The sequence below is a fragment of the Podarcis gaigeae genome (assembly GCF_964106915.1).
Source record: "Podarcis gaigeae genome assembly, chromosome: 2".
Lineage (NCBI taxonomy): Eukaryota > Metazoa > Chordata > Lepidosauria > Squamata > Lacertidae > Podarcis > Podarcis gaigeae.
Window position 1 is genome coordinate 114,774,528 of NC_139679.1, and position 12,402 is coordinate 114,786,929.

Sequence of the window (12,402 nt, forward strand, 5' to 3'; positions counted from 1 at the left end):
ACCAGATGTCCCTCTTTCCTGGGGACAGTCCTGGGATTTACAAACCAGTCCCCTGACAAAATCCTATCATTCCTACTGAAGTTGAAAAGTGTCCCCGGATTCATTGGAAAAAAAACCTGGTAACCTTATCTTAACCTGAGGTGCGCTTTCGCTAATGGGGCCTTCCGTTGCCACCGCAACACCGGCGCGCGATTTCCGCTCGCATCCCGGGGCAAAGTTCGTTACCAGGAGCACCTAGTTCCGGGCTAGCGAAGCTCATTACCCAAAGCGTTCGTAAGGAGGACGGTACATAACCCAAGGTTCCACTGTATAGATGAAAGCAACCAAAGCAATCTCCCAAGGAAAATAAGAAGGGGGGGGGGTTGGGGGTTACGTTGCAAAAAAAAAATAAAAGGACACTAAAGCAGGATGAAGGCAACACAAAGTGACTTAGCAAAAAGTCATGCTGTCTCAGTTTGGAGAAACCAGCTTGGACCTCTTAACACACTGGAGTTCACATAGTAGACTGAGAGAACAATAGGCTTGCATTCCTTCTTCCTACGGTGAGGGGAAGTGACTTCGCTAAGCCTGGCAGGACAGCTTATTCTATGGCAACCTAAGGCCCAGGGGCCGGATGCGGCCCAATCGGCTTCTCATTCTGGCCCACAGATGGTCCAGGAATCAGTGTCTCTTTACATGAGTAGAATGTGTCCTTTTATTTAAAATGCATCTCTGAGTTATTTGTGGGGCATAGAAATTCGTCCATTTCCCCCCCCAAAAAAAATATAGTCCAGCCCCCCACATGGTCTGAGGGACCTTGGACCGGCCCATGGCTGAAAAAGGTTGCTAACCCCTGCTCTGTGGCATTAACCCCTTCATGCATTACTTAGATTTAAGCAGATTGATTATATGAGGCTCGTTATGGCACAAAAAAAATGTGTAGGCAACTGAACACCCAGTCAAGAACTACCCCACAGTGCCCCTCAGCATGTGGGCTGGAGCAACTCCACTAGTAAGTGGGGCACACGATAGAGGTTTATGATAGGGTTGCCATATTTCAAGAAGTAAAAATCCAGACACAAAAGGTTGCTAAGCAAAACCCAGACATTCCGCCCTTGGAATCCTGGACATGTCTGGGGGAAAACAGAGATATGGCAACCCTCTTAGTTTCTGTGTGTTGCCACTGTGCAGTGCTTTGGAGTCACAAGACTCTGTTTACATTCCAGAGACAGTCCAGGCTGTTGGAAGTCTCACGGAAGACAGGAGACGGATGTGATGTTTACTGGTTTCCTGTTCCTTTGTTCCTTTGTTTTCAGTTGCGCTCTGCTCTCACAAAGGATGTGTTTTTTGACTGTGTAGTTAGGAAAATAAAACTCTTTGCAATGTAGCCATAAATCTCATCACTTCCGTGTGCTGCTTTGATTCTCTGCTGGATGGGAATGTGCCTGAGGCCTCATCAAAGGCTCAGGTTGTTAATTATCGTCGGAGGCAATTCCGAAGGACTCTGCCGGAGAAAGATGAGCTTTATCAGCTTGGCCGAGCGGAGATCCCGACAAATCCTAGTTTGTGGGATTGTGTGAGATGTGTCAAAAGTGGAGGGGTGGGTTAAATAGAAAACCTCAAGTTTCTCTGCTCAAACATGAGATGATTACAGTGGTACCTCAGGTTAAGTACTTAATTCGTTCCGGAGGTCTGTACTTAACCTGAAACTGTTCTTAACCTGAAGCACCACTTTAGCTAATGGGGCCTCCTGTTGCCGCCGTGCCGCCAGAGCATGATTTCTGTTCTCATCCTGAAGCAATGTTCTTAACCTGAAGCACTATTTCTGGGTTAGTAGAGTCTGTAACCTGAAGCGTATGTAACCTGAAGCGTATGTAACCTGAGATACCACTGTATTCATAATCTGGACATGGGAAGGAGCTCTCTGTCTGCCCCATCTCGAGAGGTGTTGAACCCATATTGAATCTAGTAGCCTCCTCACCCCACTTCTGTGTTACAGTGGGGAAAAGAGGGCACCTTGGAGACCTTAGCAAAAACACCCTGGAATGACAGAGCAAGCATATCGACCAACTTGCCTGTTCCATGTATACTAAAACAATTAGTAAATAAAAGTGGGAGCCAGGCTGGAATTTTGTTTTCTCTTCAGGATCAGATCAGCAGCTGCTTAGACAATCTGAGGAAGAAGAAAGAGAAAACACTGGCATTTAAAGCAGACATGGAAAAAGAAAGTCAAGACCTGCTTGTAAGTTACTGTTCCTGGGAAGTGAAAAAGTGCTATTGTCTAAAAAAGGGGGGTTGCCAACGCTTTTGGACCAGTGGGCACATTTCAACTTTGGGGAGAGTGCTGGGGGGGCTCTTCACAAAATGGATGCCATGAGGAGTGTGGCTTCACTCAAAATGAGGGAGACTTATCCCATAATTCTTTCTAAATGAACATTTATTTAACTCCATTATTTCTTTGCTGTTTCACATTTCCTATCTCTTGTGGAAAAGGTCTCCTTTTTCTTTCCTAAAAAATTCCTTCCAGTAGCACCTTAAAGACCAACTAAGTCAGTTCTTGGTATGAGCTTTCGTGTGCATGCACACTTCTTCAGATACCTGGTACCTGGTATCTGAAGAAGTGTGCATGCACACGAAAGCTCATACCAAGAACTGACTTAGTTGGTCTTTAAGGTGCTACTGGAAGGAATTTTTTTTGTTTTGACTATGGCAGACCAACACGGCTACCTATCTGTAACTTTTTCTTTCTGACATCTCCAACATGTGGCAGGGGTGGGATAATTTGTATTTATTTTGTTTATCTTTACTGGCATTGTGTACCTCCTCCTCATTATTTTATAGCAATTTTCTGTTATCCCTGAATTCAAAGTAAACCTATATTCAATTAACAATAACTTTTCCCACACTTCCAATTTCCCCAATGTTCTGGGATATTATACCATAAAATTCTTCTGGGTCCGTACTGTATTTCAAGAACAACTGATAACTTTTTACCAAAATGTTCACCAAATTTTCTCAAATTTATTCAGCTTGATTAGGAGTTTTAATATAGTCTTGCAATTTAGAACAGATTCAAAAGCATTCAGACCATAAAGGATTGCTTCCCACCGTCCATCCCTTAATCTCTAAATATGAAATCATGTGGTCCTTGCCTAATTAAGGCCTAAATGCTAAATATATACTTTTTCTACATTTTAAACTTGGAAACATCCTATTCTATTGTGCTTATTATTGATCCCAAGGGAGAAAATTTAGAGCTGAGCAGGCTTTTATATCAGTCCCATAACCTTACCAAATTAGAAAATAAACAATTTTCCAGCAAAAATGGTCTGCTGTATGTTCCCCATAATATTTTATTTAATGGTACTTCAATCAAATTTGGCTCATGTTTAGCTGTCTCCTCATAGACATTCATAATCCATTCTACTACTCAATTTATTACAGCTGAAAAATACTAATCTGTTATATTTGGAAGTTGCAAACCTCTCTTCTTAGTATCACATATAGCTCAGTCTCGGCTGGTTATTTTGACATTTAAATTTTGGTATCAGTTGCTGCCATTTATTCAGTACTGAAGACGATATTCTAACAGGTAGATGTTGTGAGAGAAAGTTACTTTTAGGCCGATCCTTCTCAAAACTGACCTCTGGATGGTGCAAAGCCAGACTGTTTTCCTGTTATTGTCCTCCTGTCTCTTCCTTCCACTTACTCATCGCAGAAACATATAGAAGCAGAGAAGGGAAAGATGGTGGCTGAGTTCAGACGACTGCGCCAGTTTCTGGAAGAACAAGAGAAGGCTCTGCTGGGCCAGATGGCAGAGGTGGAGAAGGAAATTGCAAAGAATAGAGAGGAGCACCTGGCCAGACTCTCCAGGGAACTCTCCTCTCTTGAAAGCCTCATCCGGGAGATGGAGGAGAAGCATCGGCAGCCAGCGAATGAACAACTGCAGGTGAGGCCTCCTTCTGACACGGGGACATCACTTCTGAATTCTGCCCCACATTTTAAAATGTTGATGAGAAAAAGCTGAGTAGCACACCTTGGCTACTTCTTCCCCGCACGTCACTACTTAGTTTTTAACTTCCAGGGACTTTTGTATTGTTCTACAGGGGAGCACAGGGACGCGGGTGGTGCTGTGGGTTAAACCACAGAGCCTAGAGCTTGCCAATAGGAAGTTCGGCGGTTTGAATCTGCGTGACGGGGTGAGCTCCTGTTGCTCGGTCCCTGCTCCAGCCAACCTAGCAGTTCAAAAGCACATCAAAGTGCAAGTAGATAAATAGGTACCGCTCCGGTGGGAAGGTAAACGGCATTTCCGTGCGCTGCTCTGGTTCGCCAGAAGCAGCTTAGTCATGCTGGCCATATGACCCGGAAGCTGTACGCCGGCTCCCTCGGCCAGTAAAGCGAGATGAGTGCTGCAACCCCAGAGTCAGTCACGACTGGACCTAATGGTCAGGGGTCCCTTTACCTTTACAGGGGAGCAGTCATATATGAGGGGCTGCTGCAGACTTAAGAACTCCCTCCCTGAAGAAGCCAGGTTGGCTCCTTCCTTTCTATCCTAATAATAATAATAATAATAATAATAATAATAATAATAATTTATTATTTATACCCTGCCCATCTGGCTGGGTATCCCCAGCCACTCTGGGTGGCTCCCTACATAATATTAAACATTAAAAATTTGCCCTCAGATGTCTTTTAAAAGTCAGTTGCTTATTTCCTTGACATCTGATGGGAGGGCGTTCCACAGGGAGGGTGCCACTACCGAGAAGGCCCTCTGACTGGTTCCCTTTAACCAGTGGCAGAGGGTGGGGTGTGTGGTGGGTGCGGCACGCCCTGGGTGTCATCCCTGAGGGGGGTGACATCACAGTGCTGCTGCCCCCGGGTCGCTTGCCACAGGCAGCACCCCCCGGTATGCCAGCCCCGCCCCTGCAGGCACAGAGCAGCTAGCTCCGCCTCTGCCTGTAACCTCACTTTTCGCAGTGAGGGAACCGCCAGAAGGCCCTCGGCACTGGACCTCGGTGTCCAGGCTGAACGATGGAGGTGGAGATGCTCCTTCAGGTATACTGGGCTAAGGCCGCTTAGCCAACACTTTGAATTGTGCTCGGAAACGTACTGGGAGCCAAGGGAGGCCTTTCAGGACCGGTGTTATATGGTCTCGGCGGCCGCTCCCAGTCACTTCCAGGTGAAAACCCTTTTATTCCAACAGGCTTTTGGGAACTGACTGCTTATAATGCTTGCGAACATGATCCCTGGCTTGTGAGCATGGCACCAGCATTCTGTGGGGAATGCTGACATCATGCGCACATGTTGCATGCAAGCACAGCATGTTGACGGCGTTTGGCCCAGCATGCATGGTCCTTTCTGGCCCATAGCTCTGGCTGGGTGACTATGAACTGCATTCCATGAATGCTAGGACTCCAAGACACTTAGAAGTTAGGTCATTCTAGGGAACTGAGACATTCTGTTTAGCAACTAGATGGGGAGGAGGATGTTTGGATAAGTCCAAATATTCAGAAAAAGTGAGCACTAGGGCTTGAATGAAGCATTCTGTATTAATGAAATTATTTGTTTCCATTACAATCTTGAATCTGTGGTTCTTTGATATTGCGTATGCCTCAGTTTGACTCAATTAGAATAAAATTTCTCTGCGTGTTTTAGAGGGGAGTGTTTTGCTTTGTGTTTTGCCAAAAGATAGATACGCCTCTCTGTTTCTCTCTCCCTCCCTCCCTCCCTCCCTCCCTCCCTCCCTCCTTCATTCAGACCCACACAGTATTCTGCAGAGAAGTGACCCAAATGACTTCTTTCTTTCCCTCTAGGATATTGGAAGCTTCTTACAGAGGTAAGCAGAAAATAAAAGAAAACGATCCTCTCATTATTGAGAGTAATTAATATTTAAATATTAGGGTAATTAATTTTTAAATATTCCCTTAGAGAAATTAATTTTCAACTATACAACATGTTTCAGACTCCTGCAACCTCTTTCTCATCTACAAAATATGCAATCACGTTTTATGATGATGAAATACCCAGTCACCCATACCATTAATTATGGAAATACTGTAGGCCACATGATTTACAAGTATTATTTCATTTTAAAATATCATAATAATGTCTTAAAAGAGAGGGCAAGTTTTCACTGGGTAAGCCTTCCTTACCCTCATATAGTCTGTGCATTTGTTGTTTAGTCATTTAGTCGTGTCTGGCTCTTCATGACCCCATGGACCAGAGCACGCCAGGCACTGCTGTCTTCCACTGCCTCCCGCAGTTTGGTCAAACTCATGCTGGTAGCTTCGAGAGCACTATCCAACCATCTCGTCCTCTGTCGTCCCCTTCTCCTTGTGCCCTCCATCTTTCCCAACATCAGGGAGGCTTCTCTTCTCATGAGGTGGCCAAAGTATTGGAGCCTCAGCTTCAGGATCTGTCCTTCCAGTGAGCACTCAGGGCTGTGCATATATATAAACACACACACTATTTTTCTCTTTTAAAATGATTAATTTTAAATGGACCTAATCCTAAAATCTCTCACTGTCCAATGATTTTATTTTTCATTCACTTCCAACAAAGTAGATATTTCTTCTATATATCTTTGTACATTTGCTTCTATATAGTTGCCTCTAGGTGTCCACCGTAACTTGTTAAATCGTATCTTATTTAAAAGTATTTCTAAAACTGCTAAATATTGAGAAATCTCTAAAGGGTGTGCAAAAATACAACATAACAGCCATAAAGCAGCATCATAATAACAGGAATACTGTAATAAGAGGGTCCAATCCAGGGGGGTCAGGTTGAGTCTGGTTAAACAGATAGGTGTTCACAAGATGTCTGAACACAGTAAAATCCCTGCTCTTCACTTTCTGTCACACATTCCATGATGTGGACATTAACTGACACCAGGAAGAGACATCTGGCTTTTCAGAAAGCTGCTTACCTTGGAAGCAGAGGTGGCCCAATATGTTTTGTTGCCTGAGGCGAACCAAAACACAACACCCTCCTCTCTGCCAAGAAAAAAGGGGTGACATCAGGAACAAGAGTAGAAGGAAGATCAACATTGAGATCTGCTGCCCCTGTGGATTCTGCCACCTGAGGCGGTCGCCTCACTTTGCCTCATGGGTGGGCCGGCCCTGATTGGAAGGAAGGTGGTTGATGCTGTTCTTCTCCATCAGGTCTCAAGCAAAGGAGAAGTTGGAGAACCTTCCTGCGCCTTTTCCCTCTGCACTGAAGTGGAAGATCTGGGATTTCTGCGATATAAATCCCTTTCTGGAAGGTGTCATGACGCAGTTCAGAGGTACTAAGAATGGCTTCAATGGTTTTATAGTGGGCATTAAAAAAAACAATGTTCATGAAATCTCCAGGTCACTTGTTATTTTAGCTGTGCCAGGAAGATGGAAGATGTGAAGGCCAGCTGAAAAAGCAACAATTTTATTTCATCATGAAAAGGGGAGTGATCAACCTGCAAACTACAAACTACCCAGTGCAAGAGTGAGCCTTGCACTGTCAGAAACATTGTTCCATCTGCTTCAGTATGGTCTACACTGACTTGCAGTTCATTCCCCTGGTTCAGGAAGGCTGAGCTTGCTTGGAGTGGCTGCTTCAGCAATGAAGCTGCTCAGACCAAGAACTTCTATTCACCCCTTCCCGACTCTCAAACAGGCCTTGATTCACGCAGGGCTTTAATACACCTCACAGCCTCTCATACTGCTAGCCAAGGGCTGGAGGGCCCCAAAGTTCATGCCTGGACTGCAGTCTATTCAATTCCTGGGCACCCAAGAGGGAAGCAGGAGGTATCCAAGATCCAGTCAATAACTCTGGCAAGCGAGATCTCTGATCCTGGGGCAGGGTGTCTGGATCTGACAGCTCCTCAAGGCTGCTGGTGATGGAAAGATCTGTTGGACGGGGGACAGTTTTTCTCTAAGGAGACACCATGTCCTTATTCTGGACATTGACACTAATACATCCCCCTACTTATCCAAGCTGTAATGCTGTGATAGCCAACATGATGGCTTCCAGATGTTTTGACAACAACTCCCATCAGCCTCAGCCAGCATGGCCAGTTCTTGAGGATTATGGGACTTGTAGTCCACAACATCTGGAGGACACCTCTGGTTGCCTGACCTCTGATATAATGTTATGAGTTCGTATTGTTGTTACCAGATAAGGACACCAGATAAAGTCTCTGCTCCCTTTTCTTGTCTAGACTCTCTGGGATCAGGACTTCAGCTGAGAAAAGGTATGTCATTTCAGGGTCTGCTGAAAGCACAATTCCTGGGAGAGATGGGCTCATTTTCCAAGTGACCAGGCCATTGAGGCTTCTCTGTCCATGACAGTTCTCCCTGGCTAGCACTTTCTGTGTCTGCCATACATGTTTCTGCCGCTTCCAATGAGCTATAACTTTTACCTGAGATTTCACATTCACTCTCTTCTGTGGGCAGTGATAATTTCCAAGTTGCTCAAGGAGGCAATACAGACAGGTTGAACATGGGTGTTGGCACACGGCTTAAACACAAGCAGGCAAGTCCACTGCCCCACATCCAATCTCCAGCAAAAGGCTGTCAACAGCATGAAATGCTGTAAGCATACAGAACCCAAACTCAGATGTCTGCCTCTGCCTCAAACTTCAGTTTTTCTTCATGGAGAGATACCTAGATGATATCCTTAACTAAGTGTGTGGGGTGGAGGGACTCATGCCCCCATTTCTGGACCTTCCCGATAATTTTAGCCATTTAGCCAGGAATCTCTCTGACCAAAATGATACTGTGCCAATTAGGCCTGTGAAGGGAGAGCCAACCAGCCCGTAATCCAGGCATCAAAAACCAAATAGAAGGACAAGTTTTCAACTAGTACCTAAAACTATACTACATGCACAGACCCTCCAAGTGCCCCTATTTTCCAGGGCCATCTATAATTTTGAGAAGCCATCGCGATTTCTGATTTGATCCCGGAATGTCCCGCTTTTCCTTAGGACCTCCCTATTTTCACTGGAGAAATGTTGGAGGGTATGGAGTTATCCAAACCCTGAGCCGTCTGAAGGCAATCTTGTATAGGGAAGATTTTTTAAAATGTTTAATGTTTTGTTATGTTTTTATGTATGTTGGAAGCTTCCCAGCATAGCTGGGGCAAGCCAATAAGATGTGTGGGGTATAAATAGTAAAATTATCATTAAAGAATGGAATGTCCCTATTTTCATCGGAGAAATGTTGGAATGCACTGGGCTACTATTACTGAGAAAACAATCGTTCAGTATTTAATAATGTTAAAGTCACAGACATGTCACTTAATAAAAAAAAACCCTTAGTCCAGCCATTTATTGGCCTGGTCTTTGTTGAAATCTTGGCTAAATGTTTTAGCTATGGATCACTGGGTAGCCTTTAGACAAGCCACTCTGAAATATGGAGATAATAAGAATCCTGATTTGCCTTATAGAGTTGCTGTAAACATTATAATTATATAATGCATGTGCAATGCTTTAAAAACTTGAAAGAGTGGCACACATGTGAATACCTGAAGGAGCGTCTCCACCCCCATCGTTCTGCCCGGACACTGAGGTCCAGCGCTGAGGGCCTTCTGGTGGTTCCCTCGCTGTGAGAAGCCAAGTTACAGGGATCCAGGCAGAGGGCCTTCTCAGTAGTGGCACCCGCCCTGTGGAACGCCCTCCCACCAGATGTCAAAGAGAACAACAACTACCAGACTTTTAGAAGACATCTGAAGGCAGCCCTGTTTAGGGAAGCTTTTAATGTTTAATAGGTTGTTGTATTTTAGTGTTTTGTTGGAAGCCGCCCAGAGTGGCTGGGGAAACCCAACCAAATGGTGGTGGTGGTTGTTGTTGTTGTTATTTTTATTATTATTATTATTATAAACCAAAGGAAGCATCCCAGTCCTGGATGAGGTCCTGTTGATTTCAGAGGGCGTTGTTTTTCCGTGTTACGTGTCTAGACAAAAGTCAAGTCTCCCAGCTGACCTTGTTCGTCTTCTCTTTCCTCATCTGTCCCCACAGAAAATGTAACTTTGGATCCTGACACAGCAAATCCCTGGCTCCTCTTGTCTGAGGATCGTAAGAGTGTGAGGCGAGGAGGAGAACGTCAAGTTCTGCCCGACAGACCTGAGAGATTTAACAACTATTATTACGTGCTGGGTCGTGAGGGGTTCACAGCAGGCAGGCATTTCTGGGAAGTCACCGTGGGGAGCGATGAGGGGTGGGCTGTGGGGGTTGCCAAAAGTTCTGTCCAGAGGAAGCAGGTGATCACTGCTGGTCCTGAAGAAGGGGTCTGGGATCTGGGGAAGTGGGGAGGCGCATACAGGGCTGCCTGTCTCGGTTCACGAACTGTTCTGCCCCTGAGTTGCGAGCCCAGGAGGATCCGAGTGACCCTGAACTGTGAAGGGAGGCGGATGGCCTTTTACGATGCCGATAGAGCAGCCCGCCTCTGCACATTCTCAGCAGCCTCCTTCTCAGGAGAGACCCTCCAGCCCTTGTTTTCTGTGTTCAGTAAGGGCCATCTAAACCTGGCTGCCTAAGGGTGGAGGCAGACAAGACGGGGGAACCCCCTGCTGTTGCCACATGCATGCTGCTTCCTTCTCAGGAATGAGCTCTGAGGTTACTTTCTCCCTGAGGATAAGCCATATTTGCAGAACAGTGACTGGCTGGCTCGTTCACCGCTTGTCCTGCTCAGGCCAGGTGTCTAGGAAGCACCGTCAGAAAGCCTGTAGACCCTGTCCCATGCTTCAGTCAGTGTTTCCTCAGGAATCTGTGGCCTGGGTTGGTTATGAAACTCAGGTGTAAGAAAGAAATTCCTGTGTCCGCTTAGGTCTTTCACTAACCTTCCCAAGAGGGTCACGTTCACCTTGTAGGTGATGCTGGAAGCCAGGATGTGCTGATCTAAGGAACTCTAGGGGATGGTGGTACATATCTATGTATACAATTATTTCCATTGAAATAATCTGTAGCTAACAGTTGGGCAGATCCATCTATAAATTTTTAGAAAGCACCTCTGCTTGTACTTTTGTGTGTCTGGACATATTCGGGGTTTTTCGTGTGTTAACCCCAGTGTGGTGTAGTGGTTAAGAGCGATAGACTCGTCAGAGATCACAAAGAAAGGAATATATGATAACAACAAGAAGATGAGGAAAATAACAAAGAGACTATCTGGACAGAACTGGATAGAACTGTTCAATTCAAGCAGCTGCAGCAAGAGTGAAGTTTGGATCCCTTTCGGAGCTTGAAGTATGGGTACCCCCAACAAAAATTTTAAAAATTTGGCTGTATAATTTGGAACTAATGTGATTTGGAATTAATGTGATTTGATTGGCCTGTTAATAAAAATTATATTTTTTAAAAAAAGAGCGATAGACTCGTAATCTGGGGAACCGGGTTCGCGTCTCCGCTCCTCCACATGCAGCTGCTGGGTGGCCTTGGGCCAGTCACACTTCTCTGAAGTCTCTCAGCCCCACTCACCTCACAGAGTGTTTGTTGTGGGGGAGGAAGGGAAAGGAGAATGTTAGCCACTTTGAGACTCCTTCGGGTAGTGATAAAGCGGGATATCAAATCCAAACTCTTCTTCTTTTATCAAAGATTTTGCTTCCTGTTGCTCTTTTGTCATTGGCACCTCAAAAATCGTAACAGCCTCTCGCCACCAAGGAAACACAACGAGCGAATAGTAAGAGAACCTACACAAGGAATACTGACGAAAACCCCACACATACACTAAGTAGAAGAATAGAAACATAAACACCCCACTCACCATTCCCCCTGTTATAAGAATAATGTTTGCTACACTGATGCTTACTCACCATTTTACTGTACCCTCAATTGTATGTGTCCTTATATTCTATACTGATATGATTTGGTTGACAATGTACTGTATCAAATGTACCTAGACTATGTTCCCCTTCTGCTCTTCCGTTACATTCTCTTTCGTTGCATCGTTGACTCTAAAAGCTCCGCTTACTGCTGTCTTACTGCTGTAACAATATACTGCATTTATTTGCATACATATTGCCGAATTTGTCACATATCCGTACTATGTAAAAATGGCCGCCTAATCATGCCAAAGGCATGGGTTCCCTTTCACCAATGTACACATTGGGGAGCAAATAAATTACCGTATTTTTCGCTCCATAAGACGCACAGAACATTTCCCCTTACTTTTTAGGAGGAAAAAAGTGCGTCTTATGGAGCGAAAAATACGGTAGCTGGCAGCCTACTTAGACAGCGCCTCTTCTGACGTCTTCTGTTTTTTCTAACTTCTCATTGTTCTGTATTGAAAATCAAAGGTATAAATGTAAGAGTTTTCTTTTGTTCTGAACTCTCCTCCATCACCTGTTACGTGAGTGGGAACCCTGTTGCCAACAGTCATTCTTTTAATAAAAGATCAGGCTTAAAGCCGCTTTGCTTTAATTATTCTGGCCTGGTCTCTGTTCTTTGCATCCCGACAG

At 44.9% G+C, this 12,402-nt stretch overlaps 1 protein-coding gene across 1 annotated transcript in view; it reads left to right on the forward strand.

The window, feature by feature from the left end:
* The window catches only part of LOC310835803 (uncharacterized protein), a 44,994-nt gene that overhangs the window by 1,769 nt on the left and 30,823 nt on the right, over nucleotides 1-12,402 (forward strand). Inside the window, exons 2-7 of the mRNA XM_083720776.1 lie at nucleotides 2,126-2,221; nucleotides 3,698-3,928; nucleotides 5,793-5,815; nucleotides 7,140-7,261; nucleotides 8,171-8,203; nucleotides 9,968-10,476. Coding sequence (XP_083576902.1) covers nucleotides 2,126-2,221; nucleotides 3,698-3,928; nucleotides 5,793-5,815; nucleotides 7,140-7,261; nucleotides 8,171-8,203; nucleotides 9,968-10,476 — 1,014 coding nt within the window. The remainder of the gene's footprint in view (nucleotides 1-2,125; nucleotides 2,222-3,697; nucleotides 3,929-5,792; nucleotides 5,816-7,139; nucleotides 7,262-8,170; nucleotides 8,204-9,967; nucleotides 10,477-12,402) is intronic.